Source organism: Sciurus vulgaris (genome assembly GCF_902686455.1).
Source record: "Sciurus vulgaris genome assembly, chromosome: 3".
NCBI lineage: Eukaryota > Metazoa > Chordata > Mammalia > Rodentia > Sciuridae > Sciurus > Sciurus vulgaris.
Window position 1 is genome coordinate 135381785 of NC_136463.1, and position 21629 is coordinate 135403413.

A 21629-nucleotide genomic window follows, 5' to 3' on the forward strand; every position below is an offset into this window, starting at 1 on the left:
GAATGAAACCAGGCAAGGAACTGATGAACTTCCAGTCAAAGTCTTTTCTCAACATGCCCCACAAACCCTGATCTGGCCTCCTTGTTTGACATAAACATTTTCATTTTCACAGTAAAGAAGACATAGTTGTTGTTTTTTAGGAAAGCTCTCTCCTCCATTTTCAATTTTTAGGCCAGTGATTTAAATAGAACTGACCTCATACCTGTCTCATGGGATGCTTGACTCCCGAACTTGTGTATCCAATTCTCCCGGACACAATGATGGTTTGAAGGATAAGCATATTACCTAACTAGAGGCAATTAAACATTAGAATATCTTTGTTGGATCCTGTGGGAAAGAAAACCTTTCCATTCCTGCTGGATTTGACAGTTTGAGGATGTGAAGCTTGGAAATACTGCCACTGCCTTGCTACAATTCAGAGCATCAGAGGAGAACCTTCCAGAGCAAGCAAAACAGAAAGTTTGATCTGTTGACATCATTTGTGCCCTGAATTAGCCAATGTTTATAGTCAGCTGTGAGAACCAATAAGTTAATAGTTTTGTTTAAGCTGGCTTGGTTGGGTTTCCTATCATTTAAAATTGAAATATTCATAAAGACTTTTCCTTAATTCAGTTCTCTATTTTCTTTCCTTTATACTCTGACTCTAAATTTCAGAGGAACATATAGGGGTCAATGCTATCATGATGTTCAGGTTGCAGTGACTACATACAGAGTTTGTTCTCCATGTCACAGGGATTCCTGTATTTTGCAATCCATTGCGAATACATTTGCCATAATTACAGTAGCACCTTTGCCTGCTGAGAAGTCAAACACCGATCTCCTGTTTGTTTATTGGAAGACCCTTGGCTGAGCACTAGTTAGCACCATCTTCATCTGTATTTTCCACCTATGCTTGACCATTTTTCACTTTCCTAGAAAGCTTCCCAAGGATAACTTTACCTAGTCTTTCTATGAGAAAAAAAATTTTCCCTTTTTATTCCAGATTTCTTTTTAAAACACTTTGATTCTAGGCTGCAGATTTCAGCCTTTCATCCTAAAACCAACATGAGGAACAATTAAGCAAAGCCTTGTTCAAGCATATGTCCCCATTAATAGATTGCTCTATTTCTATTTTTTCATACACTAGTAAATTCTTGAAAAATTGTCAATACTAATTCCTTTACAAATATATTCCCTACCTATTTCTTAAACTACCATAATATGGCAAGTAGACTTTTTCTCTTTACTCAAACTACACTTCAGAGGCATCAGTAATTTCCTCACACATACATTGGTTCTCTTTGTGGCATTTGATTTGCCCTTTTTACTGTCCCAGCTCTCTGCTAACGCACCACTCCAGCTTCTTCAGATATGTCACCTGCTTCTGTATTCTGTTTCACTTTTGGTAGCTCCATGCCTGCCCTTTTGTACTTTTCTCCTCCTCAAACCCCTGCCTGTCCTCCACTGCCCTCTGCATCTCACCCGGGCCTCAATTGCTAATGTAACACTGCATCCCATTTCCATATGGAACTCCAAGAGTTTTTAAATCTCAATGGTTGGAGGAGAGAAAATCTGACATTTGAAAAGTAAAAAAAAAAAAAAATCATCACATTCTAAAGACGCTTTCTTTTACCTTTGTGCAGACTGCTCTTGTTTTTACGAAAAAGTAAAGCCTTTACTCTGGCATACAGAATATTAAAAAATTAGGATTCCAAGAATCTAAACTTCCTGGAACAATAATATAAAAGGTGGTGTACATTATGAGCACAGTTGATCGGTGAAGATTCTGTATCCTTTAGAAAACTCATCATTTTTCTAAATGTGGATTTAAATTGCATAGTTATTAGCACAACTGTTGACCCTGGAAGATGAAATGTCCAACTTGACATTAATTTTGATTGTTCCCTTCTTTTATCTTACTTAGCCTTGGACCTTGTAATGCTGAACTGAGAAGAGGAAAACTTGTTGAAAGGACTTCCACAGGAAAAAGTAAGCTGGTTTCTGTGAGAGATACATCAGACTATAGGGGATGCTGAGGGATGGCTGATAGAGGATCTATGTGAAGGGGCTTGAGTAGTGGATTCCTTTACGGTAAGTGTTACAGAACTTGCGGATCCTTTAGCTTCAACTTGGGGAACTGGAGGAAAGGTATCAGCTCATTCTTAGGAGCTGTCTGTAGGTAGATGGAATTTGGGGGAAAGAAGTGACCTGCATAGGTGTAGTTCAGCAGTTTGGTCCCAGAACTGGTTTTGCAGAGGAATGTGACAGGACAGACTGGTGAAGTAAGTAAACCCTCACTAAACATTCTCAAAATCTTTAGGATGGGGAAAAATCTGAATTTCAAAGGAGTTCCAAATATTGAAGATTTGCAACAAAGTAAAGACACCCCCCAAAAAAAATCTGAGGGGTTGGGGATTTAACTCAGTAACAGAGCATTTGCCTAGCATTTGCAAGGTTCTGGAAAAAAAAAAATTGAGAATCCTGGGTTATAATTCTCAATTCACATCTCTCATTGCCATTATATTTCTGAGCTTTAGTGCCCATGTGACTAGAATGTTCCAGACATTTTTTACCGTAAGTTCTCTTGTTGAAAGCCATATCTTTAAGAATGGATAGGGAGAGCTTTGCCAGAGAACAAATTCATTCACATTAAGAAACACCTGTGAATGTAGTCATATCTGGTTTGGAATCATGACTCCAAATCCCTAATTCTGGTTAGGATTACTGCTTGGTATTTTCATATAAAATTTGTCAGTGTGCTTCAGTCTCCTCCCCTTCCACCCTCCCCTGCCCCTCCTTCTCTCTCTCAATCTTCTTGTTTCTTGGCATAATTGGCCCTTATGACTTCAGGTACTCAATATATATTTGGCAAAGAGTGGAAGTTCCTGGGTAAGTCCCTGTACTCAACGATTCCAAGATTCTTAGCTATCAAGATGCCCTGAAGCTCGCTTAATTTTTACCAGACTTAACTTTTTGTAGTAGTGATTGACATCAACTCATTCTCATCTGAGATAATCTATCCCCAAATTAAGGACCCTTCCTTAGGTTTAGTAAGAGATATTATCTGATTGAGGGTGTTTCTATAGGAATGTGTATCTCTGTACTAAAGTTCTTTTCCATTATTTTATGCCTTGCTTTCATTCCCTGGCAACTAGAACCCAACTGAATTCATTTTCTCAAGATCAAATATTAGTCAGGAAATTATTTGATTTCTTCAATAGGAGGTATAAATTACATATCTTAATATGCTATGTATCCCCCAAATGCAAAGTGTATTTGCATTTTATTAGTACAAGAAGCAATGGTTATGATCAAACTTTTATTTTGTCAGACACTGAACTACATTTCATCCTCATACTCTGGAGGTGGACATTGTTCTTATTTTATAGATAATAAAGTGTAGTTTACAAATGTCAAGTAACCTAACCTCCTTAAAGAAAGAGAATATTGAGTGGAGTATCTAGTTCTTTCTAAATCCAGAGTCTGAACACTCTTAACCATGGTAATCCTAAAACAGATTGATTCACATTAAACAAAATAAAGTTATAAATTATTTTTGTAAGATATCAGTAAGCACAATATCCATCTCTGGAAGTACACCTCCCAGTCAGCTGCCTACCCTGCTGTTCATGAGGCCAAGGATGCTACTTTGCTTGGCAGTGTCCCAATCCAAATAAGGGCGAATGGATTTTTTTTTTTTTTTCTTTTTAGGCCACATGTTTCTGGATTACAACTGTGCAACTTTGAAAATAATAGCCTCTAGGGACATATCTGAAGGAAGACTCATAAAATATTGGCATTTGCATATGAAAATGTCTTTTTAAAAAACCAACAAATGCTCATATTCACTAGGGAATTGTGCTATAATCTCTGCAAAGGTCAGAATTTCATTTTTGCCAGAAAATGTTTTTATTTTTCTCACCAAATTCATCTTTAAAGAGAAATTTTTTTTTTGTTTTCTTAACTGAAACCCTGCAGTCACTAATGTTTAGGAGGAAGAGAGAAAGAGGGAGAGAGAGAGAAGGGGGGAAAGTTTTCAACCAATAATTTCTGTTCTACACAGTATCATTATATGCTGACCCTCCTTTTTCAGAACCGTCAACTTTCAAGCAGCACCTTTCTAGAATATTCACTCAAATATTTTTTAATAAGTTTCCAAGTCAATACGATTCAAAATATAAATAAAAATCAATTCAATGGTTCTCAAGCCACACTCCTTTTAAACAATCCTTGTTTTACTAATATTCTTAAAGCAAATGACACTAAAATAATTTATGCAGGTCTCAATAGAAACATCCTCAGTTTAATGCTGTGTGTCTTACTATACATATAGGAAATCAACTGTATGTGTTCTGAGAACATTATTCTAAGAATTCCCGAACTGATATTTGACCATAAAATCACAGTTCTTAGAAGATTCTTAAGGGGGAAATCTTAGGTCTACCCAGTGGCATGATGATACATGTTTAATAGGCTTTCCAGGGAAAACTAAAGATTGATGTTACATTTGACATTTTCTATGGTGTAAATATCCCACTAAAGTCAATTTCAAGCTACCACTGTGTCATCACTGAAGGCAAAGTTGGGAGGAGATGAGATGCAACTCTATCTGCACACACCAGGTCTGAGGACCCTGAGAGCACTTGAGTGTCCATCATACTTCTAGTAAGTCGCTTTTGCAAAAGGAATCAGGATGAGAATTGTGCTGGGTAGTCTAGGTTCTGGAGTGGCCCTAATTCCACTCTTCAATTCATTCTCTTGAGTAAGCTACTTAACTTTTATGTGATTTAGTGTCCTATACAAAATGGTAATGATAGAATTTCTATCTCATAGAAGTGTTGTGATGTTTAAATGATCTTTAGTCTTCTCACTAGTAAAATGCAGAAAATAATAATTGCTCTAATGTGAGGATTGTGGTGACACCAATGTGAGGTAGTGAAACAAGAGTTTTTTGAAGATGGTATAAATGAGGGTTATTATTATGAATCCAGTTTAAAAATAATGATGCCCTAGAATTATGAAAATGAAAGAGTGAAAAGTTTTGTGTCATTTAAATAGATATTGGGAATGATGTAGTTGGCATTAGGAACTGGGATGTTTTGTGGTAAGAAGCAATCCTCCCTTCCAAATTAAATTTCTACCATGAAGTAGTTAAACATTGAGCTTAACCTTTCTTCCCTACTAAAGAGAAATTTTCAAATGAAAAAGAACTATACTTTAAACATAATGCATGTTTAAATGAGTTAGGAATCATGGGAAACTAAGTTAACAAAATATTCATGGAGTTATAATTTTCAGAGAAGGAAATATTAAATGAATAAACATAGCACAAAATAATCTATGAAATGAAAGATGGAATTCTTAGGCAAAACTAGGTAGTTAGCATTATGATGAATTTTTTATTATACATATATTAAATATATAAAATTATATTTATATAATATTATATATATAGAAAAACAAACAAAAAAGTCTTCAAGAATTATACATATTGTTTTGTAGTGCTAGGGTTGGAACACAGGGCTTTGTGCTCAGTCTCTAAGCTTCACCCCCAGTCCAGAAAATCTTAAAATTTATAAGTAAATATAAAATGAAATGTCTGGCCAAGGACAGACTGAAGAGATGTCAAACCTGTTAAGTCCAATCAGCTGGTGAACAATAAAGAGCACACAGGAAAATAAAGGAACAAAGAAATTAAAGGAATGATATAAGACTTTTAAATTCACATTTTGAATCTCTGTTCACTTAGAATAATCATTTATTTTGTGTACATTAAGTGAAAATTAACAGTGAAAGCAAGTCAGGATAGAATGTATAACCTAAAAGTGTTCCTTTGATTTTCTCCCTTAATTTATAACTCCAAACCATGCTCCGGCAGAGGAACTCCATTCTGGGGACCAAAGAGAAACCACCTGTGCAGCACAGTCTTCACTGTGGCCTTCCCTGTTAGTTATTAGTGAAAATCCTCATGGTTGAGTATTAAAAAGATCAAAATATGATGCAGGAAGATTCCTATGCTGCCTTAGTCAGTGAAAAAAAAAAAGCCCCAAAAGCAAAATGAAAGATGTATGTTTTATGCTATCTTCCATGAAAGAAGGAGGGAAAATATCAAAGTAAAAATTTGTCATGTATCACATAATTAGAGATTAGTTTGGGAATAAGGTGGAGACAAGACTCATGAAACCCTTTGCATTATTTTGACCTTTTGAATCATGTGCATTTAATACCCATTAAATAATATTATTTGTGTGTGTGTGTGTGTGTGTGTGTGTGAAGTCCAGTACTCAAAGATAAATAAAAGCTTCAATCTCACCTCTAGTTTAACATGGACACCCGCAAAGGGGAAGTGATCTCGTGGGTGTTCACTCTCCATTTCCCTCCCCACTCTGCTGCTCTGGTTGTTCAACAATGTGGCTGACAGGCAGGAAATAATAGGGCAAAAGGTCCTTTCTAGACTAGTGCTTTTGCTGTCCTCTGTGTAACAAATGTCCAAATGCAGGCTATTTTTCTCTCCTGGGGACCTTTCATGGATCTTTGAGAGATAACTCAGTACTCAGACTGCCTGGCACCGTGAACATTATATGTTCTAGGATATTTTGGCTGAATTTCCAGTTTCTACCCTGGTTTTTTCTTTTTTTTTTTTTTTTTTTTTACCAAGAATCTCCTTAAAATCCCTCTTTTTCGTCAGTCAGGACTCTTTTTAACTTTGAAAGACCTCTATTCCATTTTCCTCATGGCTTTGAAAAATCTGAGTACCTCATCTGAGTCAAACTCTGGGAGGTTCTCTCTGCAGGTTCCCTCTTAGCTCTGAATTCACAGGAGGCTGTCTTCATTGACTGTCAACTTTGTCTTTTCTAAGGGTCATGGGCCCAGTTTTCCCACTCTTCAAACATCAAGAGACACTGGTCAAATCTCTGGGGGCTGCCAAATATCCCCTGTAGGGCAAGTGGCTTGGCTGAGGGCCACGATACTAGGATAACAAGCCTCTTCAAACGAATCTTCCTCTCCTAATCTCCTGCTAATGATGAGGCTAGGTTTGTTTGGTGACACATCTGGGGTTCCACCAAGCCCTCCACAAAGTCATGAGTGTGAGCATGTAGGCATGTCACACCCATTTCTCAGAAGAAACTCTGAAATCTGAAATAAGAGGAAAAGTCCTTTAAAAAGGCATGAAAAACAATGTAGGGCTACACAGGCCTCTGACATTTAAAAGACCAGGCCAAAGGAACTGAAGGTGGGGGTGAGTGAGAACAGAGGTCAATGATCTTTCATTTAATAAATTTATTGTTTCATATTTTTGTTGTATTAAAGCATTTGGATCAAAATGCATATTTTTAAAAAGAATCATAGTCCAGTTCATTAACTAAATCAAAAGGAAACTTTAAATTTTTAATAAGATTTTGATTTTGGTTTTATACTAAGATGTTAAATCCCTGTTTGAGTGAAGCAGGGTCAAGAAAGAGGAACACAATTCAAGATAGAATATATAGTCTAAAAAGGTATTCCTTTGATTTTCCCCCTTCATTTATAACTCCAAACCATGCTCCGGTAGAGGAACTCCATTCTGGGGACCAAAGAAACCACCTGTGCAGCACAGCCTTCTCTGTGGCTGAGGGGAGAGAAGAAGTGAGGACTGAACTCACCTTGTTTCATCGATATAAACTGCCTCCAGCACGGACGCTGCATACTCAATGTTCTTCTTCAAGTCTACCACGTTCACGTCACCTTTCTCCAGCTGCTTCACTAGGCATCTTAGTCTATTTCAAAACCGTAGCCAAAGAGAGAGAGAGAGAGAGAGGAGAGATGAAACTTTCCACACAACTATTTCAAAGTCAGTCAATAAAAATATTTTCAGGATTTTTTTTTGTATAATTAAGACCAGTCTTTATCAGTGAATCAATTATTAGAAATGATATTCATCTCTTAATAATATTAGGGATGTAGGTAGTTAGTTGAAAATTCAAGATGACATATTTAAAACACTCATAAAAGTATATTCCTATTGCTAGAATTTAGCATTTGGTGGCTCTGCTTCTTTAGATTTGGCCCTAAGGGACTATTTAGAATGCTCTTGTGGCTGCTGTAGTAGTTATTGTTCACTGTATACAGCAATTTATTTATAAAGGATAAGAGGAAAAAGTTAAAAACATGTAATCAAAAAGCAAAAAAAAAAAAAAAAAAAAGAATTACATGTGTATGTATAGAGGTTTTATTGGGATCTCTTTATCTGAGGCAAACCTGAAAAACACTTTCTCTCATTTTGGCAGAAAATGTGCCCCAACTCAAGAGGAGTTTAAGAGCATAGAGCTCAGCAAAGTCATGTCTAGAATCCTGACTTACAGAGACTGTGAGATAGTTAAGGTTATTATTTTAAGCCATTGAATTTTGAGATAATGTTTATGCAGCAATTGATACCTAATATAGGGAGATAATACAAAATACTTGAACAATGTTTTGGAAACTTCTATGCAGTAGATTGTAAACCAAATGTTTCTGAAAGTACTGCCTTATACTAAGCACACAGGGAACATATATTCCTCACTGTCTACGTACCATAGATAAGCAACGTGAAGATAATTGATCTGCTTTCTTGAATTGCATACAGAACTTTAATTCTACTTCTGTTCAAAGGTATTTCAAAAGAGAGAATAGAGTACATTTACTTTTAGGCACTAGGTTAGAGATAACTTAGCAGTTTTTCTGACAATTTGTTTTGGATGATTTCCAATGTCAAGGCCTAGGGTATGAAGACAAGTTAGGAATTTCAGCAGAGGCATTTGACATTCCTCCATCTACAAAAGACACTTTTTTTCTCCTTGAGAAAAAGCCACTGCTAGATTAAAACCTTTAATTCAGGAAATAGTAAATAATTGCTTTCTTACATCTTTACTTTCATGTGATAAAATATAAGGAGACAAAAACATTGCAAAATGAGTTCTAGTACCAGTAAGTGTCTCATTAACAAAGACTGAGCAAAGCAAAGAGCAACACAAATAGCAACTAAAACAAATTACTTAGAAAGGAAAAAATTAAACCTGTTTTTCAGGCTTGTCTGGAATACCAAATGTGATGACAATGGAGTAGCACATAAAGGATTTTGAGATTTGGGGAAGTTTATGACCAGAAACATAATACATGGTCAAACTGCCTTTGATTTATGGATGTAAAAGAATGAGCTTTCTATCTGCACTCACATATTCTTGTAGAAATTACTTAAGTACCGTTTGGTTGTACCTGGTTGTATAATATGCTTTAAAAACAGTAAGTACTTAACATATTGATCCTTTTAGTGGCTGACTAGTGTTCCATTGTGTTTAGGTACCACATGTTCTTTATCCATTCATCAGTTGATGGATGCTTAGGTTGTACTCATTTCTTGGCTATTGTAAACAGTGCTACAAAAGACATAGGATGCAGATGTCTCTTCCACGTTCTAATTTCATTTCCTTTGGATATATACCAGTAGTGGGAGTGTTGGATCATATGGTGACTCTATTTTTAATTCTTTGAGGAAACTCCATAATATTTTCATGGTGGTTGTATTAAATTCCTACCACCAGTGTGTAAGGGTTCCTTTTTCCTTGTCCTCAGCAGTACTTAACTTTATTTATTTATTTTTGCTTTATTTTGGTGCTCTACCACTGAGTTACATCCAAGTCCTTTATTTATTCTTTAATTTATTCATTTGCACACACAAGTGTGTGTTATATTTGAGTTATATATATATATATATATATATATATATGTATATTTAGAGGCAGTGTTTTGCTAAATTATCTAGGCTGTTCTCAAGTTTGCGATCCTCCTACCATGGCCTACTGAGTTTCTGGGATTATAGGAATGTGCCACCATGCCCAGCTGACAATAGCCATTATTAATAGAGTGAGGTTTAGTTTTCATTTCCTTGATGATTAGTGATGTTGATCCATTTTTTTCATATGCTTGTTTGGTATCCATATGTCTTCTTTTTGAGAATTGTCTACTTAGTTATACTGACCATCTTAAAATTTGATTGTTCCTTCTGTTGGGTTATTGGAGTTCCTAATCTATTCCACATATTAGCTCCTTATCAGATAGTTTACAAATATTCTGTCCAATTCTGTAGGTTGTTTCTTCACTCTGATGATTGTTTCCTGTGCTATGCAAAAGCCTTTTAGTTTTATGAATCCCATTTGTCGATTTTTGCTCTGTTTCCTATGCTTTTAGGGTCCATCCAAATATCCTTGCCCATTCCAATATCCTGAAACATTTCACCTGCTTCATTCTAGCAGTGTCACAATTTAAAGTCTTACATGTATATTTTAATCCATTTGGAGTTTATTTTTGTAACCTTTGAGAGATACGGGTTTACTTCTGTTTTTCTACATGTAGATATACAATCTCCCAGCACCATTTGTTGGAAGACTCATTTCTCCAACGTGTATTCTTAGCACCTTTATTGAAAATCAAACATCAGTAGATGCATCAGTTTAATTTTGGGCTTTCTGTTCTGGTCCATTGATCTATGTGTCTTGTTTTATGCCAGTGCTATACTAGTATTGTGCCAGCACAGAAAGACAAGTACTGCATGATCTCACTCACTCATAAGGTGAATATGAGAAAGTTAATGTCAGAGCAGTTGAGAGTAGAGTGGTGGTTCCTAGAGTAGAGGAGAGCAGGGAGGAGGAGGAGAGAAAGGTCAATCAGTGAGTATTTAGTTACAGTTATATAGGAGTAAGGAGTTCTGGCCCACTGTTCACAGTAGGATAACTATAAATAGTAATAATGTACTGTATATTTTAAAAAAGTTAGAATAAAGTGTTTTGAATGTTTCACCATAAAGATATGAATGTTTGAGGAAATAGCTATGATTTCAACATTATACAATGTATATTCATTAAAATATCATGATATCCCATAAATATGTAATTTTTTATGTTTTTATGTATCAGTTAAAATTATTTAAATTAAAAAATAGGAAAAATAGGAACTTCAAATGATTATCTCCTTTTAATTCTGAGTAGCTGCAAGCTATTTTAGCTTGAGTTTGCAGTTTGTCCCACTTAAACAAAAACAAAAGCAACACTGTTCAAACTCTTAGAGATAGGTATGGCCACTTAACTAAATTCTGGCCAGTGTGATATGAATGGAAGTTGTTGGATAAGACTTTCAGAACAATTATTATTTTTTTTGATGCTTTTTTTTTATTTTTAATTTTAATTAAAAATCATAAATTTACATAGGGCAATGTTGTTTGATTCATTTTGTTATTTTTTCCCCTTCCCCCCTCCCCTCCCACCCTTCTTTTCCCTCTATACATTCATTTCTTCCTCATTCTTACCACCCTCCTTATCCCTAACCCTAAACCTAACCCTAACCCTAACACTAACCCCTCCTACCCCCCACCCCCGTATGTCCTCATCCGCTTTCAGAACAATTATTTTGAAGAGGGTGCGCTCAGTTGGAAGGAGTCATTTTATATCCTTTGCCCATTCCTTAAGGTCTAGAATGAAGTGGAGCTGTCCAAATGTTCAGCTGCCATCCAGGATCATGAAGGAAGCCACCCCAAAAACATGGCAGAGATGAAAGACGGAAGTGACCAGGATATCACGCTGTGAATCACTGCATCACTGGAGTGAGCTGCCCACCTCTGGACTTGTTTCAGATGAGATTGTGGCATAGTCATTGCTTTTTTGATTTTTTTTTTTTTTCAGTATGTGACTGAACCCAATCCTAATTGATAAATGAAAAGAATAAAAAATCACAATGAAGAACTCAAGAATGGCAGAAAGAAAAAACTTCATATAAATAAAGAGGAGCTCTCCTCTTGGAGACTATTCACAGGTGCACCACTAACTCCTACAGCCAACAGTTGTTCCCAAGGGAATTGTCCTTCCAGCAACCACAACTATGAAATCTAAGGAAGAGACTGTGTTTGTAGCACAATGAACATACCCTTCACTGAGACGTCTCAGTGTGGTTTAAAAACAAACTCACAACTTACACTATTGACCCAAAAAGAATGAAAAGAAAAGGGCCAACAGCAGATGTCAGTTGGATTTCACAAATGTAGAGCATCAAAGGAAATAGAAGGGAAGGGAGAAGAGTGAAATACACAAATTATTCTGTTATCCCTGGAGGCAGCTCCTCCTCCTCCTCCTCAGGCTGTTTATCTGGCAGCCATCTACAGAATTCCCTTCCAACCTTTGTCTTTCTGCCTCACTCTTCTGTCTCTGTTACTCCCTCTTTCTGAATTCTATAACTCTCCCACACCTTGACGATTCAGGACTATTGATTATGTATTCCTGGAGTCCTTTGTCATTAGCTCAGAGGAGTCATGTAATTCTGTAATTGCATATGCAACTGTAAATATTCTCCGATGCAAAGGCTGTTTACTCCTGGCTTCTTAAAGTACCTGTTTTGACTCTGTCTTTTTTTTTTTTTTTTTTCTATTTTTTTGCCTAACTTCTATCATCCATTCCACAATGCCATTTTCTCACATCAGAGGTCTTAAGAGCAGATCAATGAATGTGTTAAAAAGACAGTCGAGGCAGGGTTTTAAAGTTAGTGGAGACTTGCGCTACTCACAGTTACCTTTTTTTTTTTTTCTGGTATCCATAGAGAGGAGCAATTCAGCAGCTAGAGAGCTGCTTCCCAGTTTTTTTTTTTTTTTTTTTTTTTTTTTTTTTTTTTTTTTGTAGTGATCAGCATCTGGCCAATGGCCAGAGGAGATAGAAAGCTGCCCAAAATCCAAAATGCTGCAGATCAGCCACTATAACAGGAGTCCCTTTCATGGAACAGGTGTCCTGCTGGTGCTCTGAATATAAACCTTGTTTCTCAATCACTGGCTGCTTAATTTAAAACTGACATGATGTTTTTCCTTCTTATTCTCCCTTTCCCTCCTCATCTGTGGGGGAAGCAAGATTAATACTTCCTCTGTCTTAAGCTGAGTTTTCTGCTCCTCTGCTTACTGTCCACAACAATAAACTCTGAACCTGAAAACTGGAACAACAGTTCTTCCAAGGATATTAGGTAAACATTAGTTAGATCCACTGGTAATGATACTTGGAAAACAGTCCTTGTATTCCCTTTTTACAGCTCTCTGTTCCTCTTGGCAGTTAGAATGGCAACCTCTGGACACAAGTCTATTGCTTTTTCTCCTTTGCTAACAAAGCAATAAAATTTGTTTTCCTCCAAAATTTGTTCTTGTTATTGGATCAGCATTGAGGAAAGGGACCAAGTTTTCATTATCGTTACTACATAGGAAATTCTAGAAATCCATGAGATCAAATTTATACTTTCACACTGGAGAAGCCTGATTTTAGGAGGGGGTGTTTATTAAGGGATGCTGATGTGAACTGAATCAGAGAGTTTGTTGTATATTTTTAAAGTTTAACAAAAAAGAAATAGGCGAAATGGGATTTATGGTTTGCATTTAAAATTGGTGCATTAAGAAAATGTCTTTATTACTGCTTGCCACTGAAAATTAATATGACATAAAGGGTTGAATAGGTTAAACAGCTATATGGAAAAATGGAACCAAAAAAAAAAAAAAAAGAGAAGAAAACAACACAGAAAAGTTTGTAGCATATTTTTGGAAAAACTATATAGTAAAATATGATAACTGACTTAGAAAGTATAAAAGAGAGCTTTCAAAGGGTGATTATAGAGAGAAGCAAGACAATGCCTCTAGAACCTTAGAACAGCTCAGGAGGTAGGGAGACCAGTGATCTTACCATGCAAAAAGAATCATCAGACAGGAGGACTGGATGGAGGTCTTTTAGAGATTTCAGATTTCTTTCCTACCCCGGAGGAATTACCCTTAGGAAACCCATAGGAAACCAGAAGTGAGAAAGGGGTGATGGCCAGTTACAAACGGATTCTGTGAAAGTCAGCATGTTGAGTGATGGTAAGTCAGGTTCCATTTTCCCACCTACTCACAGAATGAGAGTGCTGAAGACTGAAGAGACCTAGGGAAATGATGTTTTGGAAACAAACAATGCACTGTCTGCTCATCTTTCAGTGCAGTCGTCAGGGAACAAGCAACTCTAACATACACAGAGATTCTAACAACTTTTCAAAGCCTCACTCTTCAATATATATATAAGACATATATATTTCTTTTATATGTCATGTATATATATATATATGTATATACATATATAAGAAAATATAAAGGCATTTTTGAATATTGACTTTCCATGTATATATGTATACATGTATACATATATGTATGTGTGTGTATATATTTTGTATTACCGGAAATTGAACCCAGTAGCATTGAGCTATATCCCAAGTCCATTTTATTTACTTATTTCTATTTTGAGACAGGGTCTTGCTAAGTTTCCCGGGCTGGTTTGGAATTTAGCATCTTCCTGCTACAACATTCTGAATAGCTGGGATTATAGGTGACCAGCACTGTGACTGGCTTTGCTCTTCAATGGCTTATCAGTGGTCACAGGCATTGAAGGTTAACCTCCAACAAAATTACAGACAACAAAATCACAGACAAATGCAAACCAATATATTTAAAAAAATCTTGGATGGAATGGAAACAATATAGAATCCAAAGAGAAATATTAAGAGATAAACAAAGGAACTCTGAGAAGAGAGAAGAGATGTATTCATGAAGCAGGAACATAAGACCACTTTTACTGTTGTTAATGGAATGAATTGTGATAAAGCAGTTCTTGGAAACAAGCACTAATAATTTACATAAAAATGTTAATCAGATTGGTAGAGGAAAATGTCTAGTTATCATGCCAGGAGCCAAGAAGATAGCAGAATGAATAGTAGAATAATAAAAATAAGAAAAGTAGAGAATCAGTTTGAGGGATCTAATATCCAGTAAACTAGAGTTCTACACATAGAGAATAAGAAGGAGAGATAGAGAAAAATTACCAAAAGAAAAAAAAAAAAAAAAAAGTCAGTCCAGGCCTACTTCATGGGCATGTGCCTTGTTAGTCACAGAGGGTCTTGCATTTAGAAGGGCCTAACACTTAGTTTGGTGCTTTGCTGTTACCATCTTGAATTTCTTAGTAATTTTGAAAAAGGACACATTTTCATTTTTGCATTGGGTTCACTGGGTCCTGCACATTATGTATATGGTCCTGGGCCTGCCTCAAATTCTGTTCTCAAACTATCAAGTAAGTTTGAGGAAAATATAAAGGTATTTTCAAGCACTAACTTTCCATGTACTCTATTTTAGGAATCCCCTAGAAGATACATTTACTCAAAACATAAACATAAGAGAAAATATAATACAAACAAATGGGGAAAGGAAAGATAGATGTTGATGAAGTTAACAGGCAAGTTTTCTCTATTGTCATTTATGGGTGTTTGTAAATAAAGTCTGAAGTTTTTAAATTGAGATACACTAAAAGCATAATATTTGGAAATAGAGTTCTTTCTCCCAAAGGAGGAACTAAAAGAACCATCAAGATTATTTACTCCTGGAGAACTGACTGCATTTTTTGATAAAATGAAAAGATGTCTAATGACATAGTTGTCTATTAATTTAAAATATCCACTGTATTGCTCACAAGAAAAATGACTTAATTTAGAAGTCAGGTTCTTCAACTGGTAGTTTTGGAATCACTGTCCATGACAAATTTAAGTGACTGAAAAATAATAGGGCATCAAAATACATATTGAATTAGAAGTGAACCGAGATTTTCTAAAAGGTTCAAAGCATTCCAATCATGAGTTAATGATAATGTTGAACTCCAGCTGTTCTGGGAGATTTTTAGACACGTGGTGTAGTCAAGAAAAGAAAATTAGATGTAATGTAATTAAATACCAACCTGTTCATTGTATATGTCACACTCATGTACTGAATTGAATAAAAACATGTCCATGCTTGAAGTTCAAGGTAGACACAAAATGCAAACCTATCTTAAGTGAAAAAGAGAAAGGGAACTAGGTGGAAGCACTATATAGTGTGAGAGTGGAATGAATTACCATGGTTGAATTCGTCACATTTTCTTTTGCAAAATTAGAGAAAAAGGAAAAACTATAGCATTTTGAGTACTTTTAGGAAGGTCAAATATGAATATGGTCTAGAATGACTGAAAGCAAGTGGGCAGGAAGTTGGATAGGCAGAGTCCTAAGGACTAAGGAGCTCCAGAAAAAAAGAGGGGCTAAAATCCTGCAAAGTCTATTACTGTTTGGGCTGAGCAAGATGATCTTAGCATCAGTTCCACCAAAAAGAAAAAAGGGTGTTTAAAACTGGTGTCTTAGTTCATTCAAGTGGCAATAACAAAACCCTATCTAGTGGCTTATAAAAAAAGAGAAATTTCTTTCTCACAGCTCTGAAGTTCCAGAGGCTGGGAAATTCATGATCAATGTGTTGGCAGATTCATCACCAGTGAGGGCCAGCTTCCAGGTCCTCTCCCTGTAAATTTCCAAAGCAGAAGGAGCAAATGAGCTCTCTTAGGCCTTTTATGAGGGCACTACTCACACCCCAAAGGCCCCTTCCAGATATTACCCCCCAGAGCAGATAAGGGGTTACAGTTTCAGCCTTCGAATCTGGGTGGGAGACAAACATAGCAAGTGGATTGGGACATTCAGTTAATGCAGAACCATGTACCAATGGGCTTCAAAAATACACTAGCAGAGATGGAAAATCATATAAAAATAGATTTTTAGAGAATTATGCATACAAAAAAAAACTATGGAAAGAAAAGTCAACATGGAATTTTTCCAATTAAAATAGATTACACAACACTAAAAAAACTTAATAAAGAGAACTATTTCCCCAACAGATACTATCAGAGAGCAGAGAAGTCCTTCAGATACTCTTGATATTCATTGAGAGGAAAATCCAGTTATTTAAATAAGAGCATCTTGAATGCCCAGTCTTGCTGTGGGGATGCAATTTGTGGCATTATTAGCAGTCAAAATGAGTTCAAATGAATTGACTGAGAATATGGTATTTATTGGGAAGGCTGTCATACATATTAAAAGAAGTATTTTAGCCTTCTGATTTAGATAATCTCCCCACCACACTACACACACACACACACACACATACACACACACACACACACACACACACACAGGTTTATTGGATGACAAAAAAACTTGTGTTTCATTTTAAAGAATTTCCCCTCCCTCAGAATTAATATAGTTTCTATATCCACAGTCTCTCAGGATCATTGTAAATAATTCTTTTCACATGAAATTTTAGGGGTGTTATTTTGACATGGACAGAAGCAGTTTTGAGAATGGCATCTTCACAGATGTAAACTACTGAGTCACAGGATTGGTATAACTTATCACTAGGAATCAAAATTGAATAAGACACTAATTAGGAAAATTAAACAACTCTGAATGTTTAAAACTAAAAATTTAATTACTGAAATTGATGACTTGTATCATGGGATGATAAGGCAACTGAAAGGCAATAAGGACTCCTCACAAAAGTGACTGCAGGGAACTTTGTTTCCTCTGTGGTTTCAGACGTCCCTGGTTAGGCCCTCTGGTGTCTTTCTCTTCTGCAGAAACTCCCAAATCTCCTGGCATGTGGTGATCCTGTCTTCTTTATTTGACCCAACAAAAGCTTCTGGTGGATAAGGATTTTGGTGTTTTGTATGTCGGTCCCATTATATCTCAATTCTCAATTCTGTTCTGTAATACTCTGAATTTTTCCATAACCAAGGTTTACATTTTTATGGTTGCATATATAATATTCATTAAATAGCTGAATAGCATATGAAGATTAAAATCCCATTCCTAAATTTAGTTGTTGCTGTTGCTAGCCAAAATTATTCATTACTTCCTTTTCGCTAGCATTATTTTCTTCATGCTTATTGAAATCCACCCCCATCCCATTTACATCCACCAATTGCCAATCAGTAATTCCCCTTTCATTCTGGAGAACTCTGTCCTGGAACTCTATTTTCTGGTTCAACTCTGTATGAGTTGCTGTCCAGAGGCCTCCCTTGAACAAACTCTTATGAAACCCCTGTTTCCAGATCCTATGACTTTCTCCTTTCTGAATTCTCTCCTGTCTTGCTGGAAAGAGCAGATTCTCCAGTAGTTTCCAAGAAAGTATGCATGTGACATAATTCTTGAAGTTTCTGAATACTAAAAATCTTTGTTTTTTTTCTTCCCACTTGATAGTTTGAAAGGATTGGGGTTATTTTGTTGTTGTTGTTGTTTTGTTTTTAGATTGGGAAGCATTTTCTCTCAAAATTTGAAAGCTTTGCTTCATTTCTTCTACTATAGATAGTCCTGCACTTGGTTCCTCTGCTCTTACGGTTCCCACTATTCTTCCTGTTCCATACCATATTTCTAAATTTCATTAAAATATTCTATTCTCCAATGAATTATCTTTTTTTGTCTTTGATTTTTTTTTTTTTGTTTGTTTCATAAATTCTTGTTCTTCTACTATAACTATAGAGGTTTTCAAGTTGGGAAGAAAATAGGTGTATGTGACAATCTACCATCTTTATTCAAAAGAAAAGTTTTTATTTCTTGCTGCCCAATTGAATGAGCAAAATGATGACAACAGGGTGCCCCAAAGGTGAGAACTCTTTTTAATGACATACCTAAATAACTGAACAAAATAGCAATGGTGAAGCAGGAAACTTAGTAGGCTGCTATAAGTGGACATTACCCACTTGGTATTGACATTATTGTGTTTTTCATAATTAGAAGACAATCTCTTTGTTTTTTTCTGTGGTAGAGATAATGATGGAGGAAATAAGAAATAAAGAACTATATAGCAGAGTTGAAAATTCATGTAGATAGAACCATATTTGATCCAGAAACTCAGTGAGCTTATTTGTACATAATTCTAACATTTTTCTACTTCATTACTCTCATTCACCTGCAAGGCTAACTAGGAAGACTGTAATGTATAAAGCTGCTCCCCTGCCCATCAGGTGCAATCATTTTCCCTGCCTCCCAACCACTTGTCAATCTGTGAACATCCTAGCTAGCTATTGGTTCATCAGTCAGCTTGCAAGTATCCTTCTCCGATATTGGTTCCCTGTTAGCCCAGGGGAATTCAACTGTTTTACTATAGCTTCCCGCCTTCTTTTTCCATTCTTCTGTCTGTCCTCCTCACTTTTCTCTATCCTCCTGGCTTTCACACTCTCTCTAGCGCGCACCCTTTCTCTTTTCCTCTCATTTTCTCTCTTACCCTGCAGGGAAACACTGTTTGCTTAATAAACTCCCTTATGTGATTTCCCGTGTCAGGTGTGCTTCCGTGGGATTTCCTTACACTCGGAGATACATTCTAAGTGAATCTGTGAACTCTAAAATTCTTGAGTCATTTTTATTTGTTAATTTTATCATTGATTTTTTTTTTGTTTTCACCACTTACTTTAGCATGTTCATTCAAAAGTGTAATACTTTCTCAAGTTCTCTAACATAGATGTTGATTTTTCTCCTGTAATTTGTTTTTAAATGTCCCATGTAAAAAAATCACACTGTTTTATCTTAAAGTTTATCTTAGAGTGATGTTTAAAAGAGCATTTTTTTCAAAAAAAAAAAAACCTACTTAAAACAAGCTTGTGAAACAAATGGTCATGCAACTTTAAATGGTACCAATAAAATAGCTAAGTAATCTCAAGAAACTATCTGAAAGTGAAACACATGGACTAGAAGACTTGGTTTGAACTCTAATAATCAGCCGGCTCCATGAAAGAACCAGATGTTATGCAGATGCTGCTATTCCTGCTGAAAGAGAAAAATAACTACACATACTTATTTTCCTCATTGTCTATTATACTCACCACATGTTTCTAGAACCAGAAGAGAACTAAAGAAATCAGTGGTGTGACAAATATCAGTTGTCTAAAGAAATAAGGTTGAGAAAATGTTATTATTTTCTGAAATCTCTCTCAGTGTATGCTTATATCATTATACATGCAAACTGGTTTAACAAGTGAATAATGACTAAAAGGGGAAAATATATATTTTAATACCATGAACAAATGGTTAATTCAGCTTTTAAAACTACAACCAGAAGCTTTGAGCTTAATATTAAATACACTTAAGAAATATTAGAGAAAAAAAGTTAAATATTGATTTTTAAAAATTTTAAGTTGACACATTTACTCTGAATATTTATGGGTTATAGTGTGCTAATTCAATATATGTATACAATGTATAATGATCCAATCAGAGTAAATTTTCCATCACCTTAAACATTTATATTTATTTATGTTGAAAACACTCCTCTTTTCTAGTTCTTTATAAAACATATAATACACTGGTGTATTTCAGAACACTAAAATTTATTCCTCCTATATAAGTATATTTTGGTGCCTGCTATCCAAATTTTCTCTATCCTCACTCCTTTCCCTTTTAGGTCTATTGTGATCACTATTATACTCTACTTTTAAGAAATCAACATTTTATCTTCCACATATAAGTGAGAATAGGTGATATTTTTCTGTCTGTTCTTGGTTTATTTCACTTACCACGATGTCTTCCAGTTCTATTCATGATGCCTCAAATAACAAAATTTCATTCTTCTTTATGGCTGAATTATATTCCATGGCATATATATCCTGCATTTTCTTTATCTAGTCATTGACATCTTTATTGATTCATGTCTGAGCTATTGAGAATTAGTGCTGCAATAAACATGGGAGTGCAGGTATCTCTCAGATATTCTGCTCTTATTTCCTTTGGATATATATCCAGTAACAGTATAGAGTAATCCTATTATAGTTCTGTTTTAGTTGTTTTAGGAAACTCCATTCTGTTTTCCATAATGGCTTTACTAATTTGCATTCCCAGCAGTTTTATATGTTTATTATGGACCAATCATGTCTTACTGCCAATTCCTATGCCTTCCTAACATCTGAAGCAGTGTCATACTCAGTGCAGTGATGTTCTTATTGCAGAGAAGATTTTATACTACTTAGTTCAATTTTGAAGTGGGAGTAGGCCGATTTGGTTAACTCTGGTGGTTAGTCTCTTTTACCTCTGTCACTGACGCAGGATCTTTTTAACCATAATCTTAACCTACTACTACTATTTCCCTCACTTGTGCTCACTACTTTCTTGCTCTTGAGTCCTCATCTTTAATAATTCCTTGTTAATATAAGTCTCCCTCCAATACTCATATTCATCTAGGTCTTGATTATTCCTCTGTTCCAAGAAGAGATGGTTACTGTTGGTGGAAGTCATGGAAACATCCTAAAATGTATTTTTCAAGTTGGGAACCTACCTTCTAGACTCCTTCCCTGACATTAACTGTAAATCATCTTCCTTAGGAAAATATTTCTATGTGAATGAAATTCACCCCTTTGAAGTAATTAGGTTCATAGGTGTCCTTGTTGCTGGAATATCCAGCTTGCAGCAAGTTCAACTCAAGACTACAAAAACCTCCACACAAAAGCATATATTCTCAAAAATGTGAACATTCAGTTCCATTATATGTTACACACACAATTGTACTGTTATTAAGTTCTCCTTACATTCATATCATATCTCTTATCTTAATTTTGAAGGTTTGTACTATAAGTATACATGTAAACAAGCATAATTCCAAAAATGAACATTATTTACCTACTTACACCAATCATTTAATTTGAGTCTTTTGATGTTTATAGATGATTGACCCAGTATATGAACATGTAGTCTATAGGCATGTTTTGTGGAATAAGAAATCTTTTAGTCCTAAATGTCATTGGTAGTTCAGCTCATTCAAC

At 35.5% G+C, this 21629-nt stretch overlaps 1 protein-coding gene across 3 annotated transcripts in view; it reads right to left on the reverse strand.

Moving 5' to 3' along the window:
* Positions 1-21629, reverse strand: part of PDE1A (phosphodiesterase 1A) — a 363460-nt gene that overhangs the window by 94391 nt on the left and 247440 nt on the right. For all 3 annotated transcript variants that reach the window (XM_079134553.1, XM_079134554.1, XM_079134555.1), the window contains one exon: positions 7623-7736. In XM_079134553.1, the coding sequence (XP_078990679.1) occupies positions 7623-7736 (114 nt within the window). The remainder of the gene's footprint in view (positions 1-7622; positions 7737-21629) is intronic.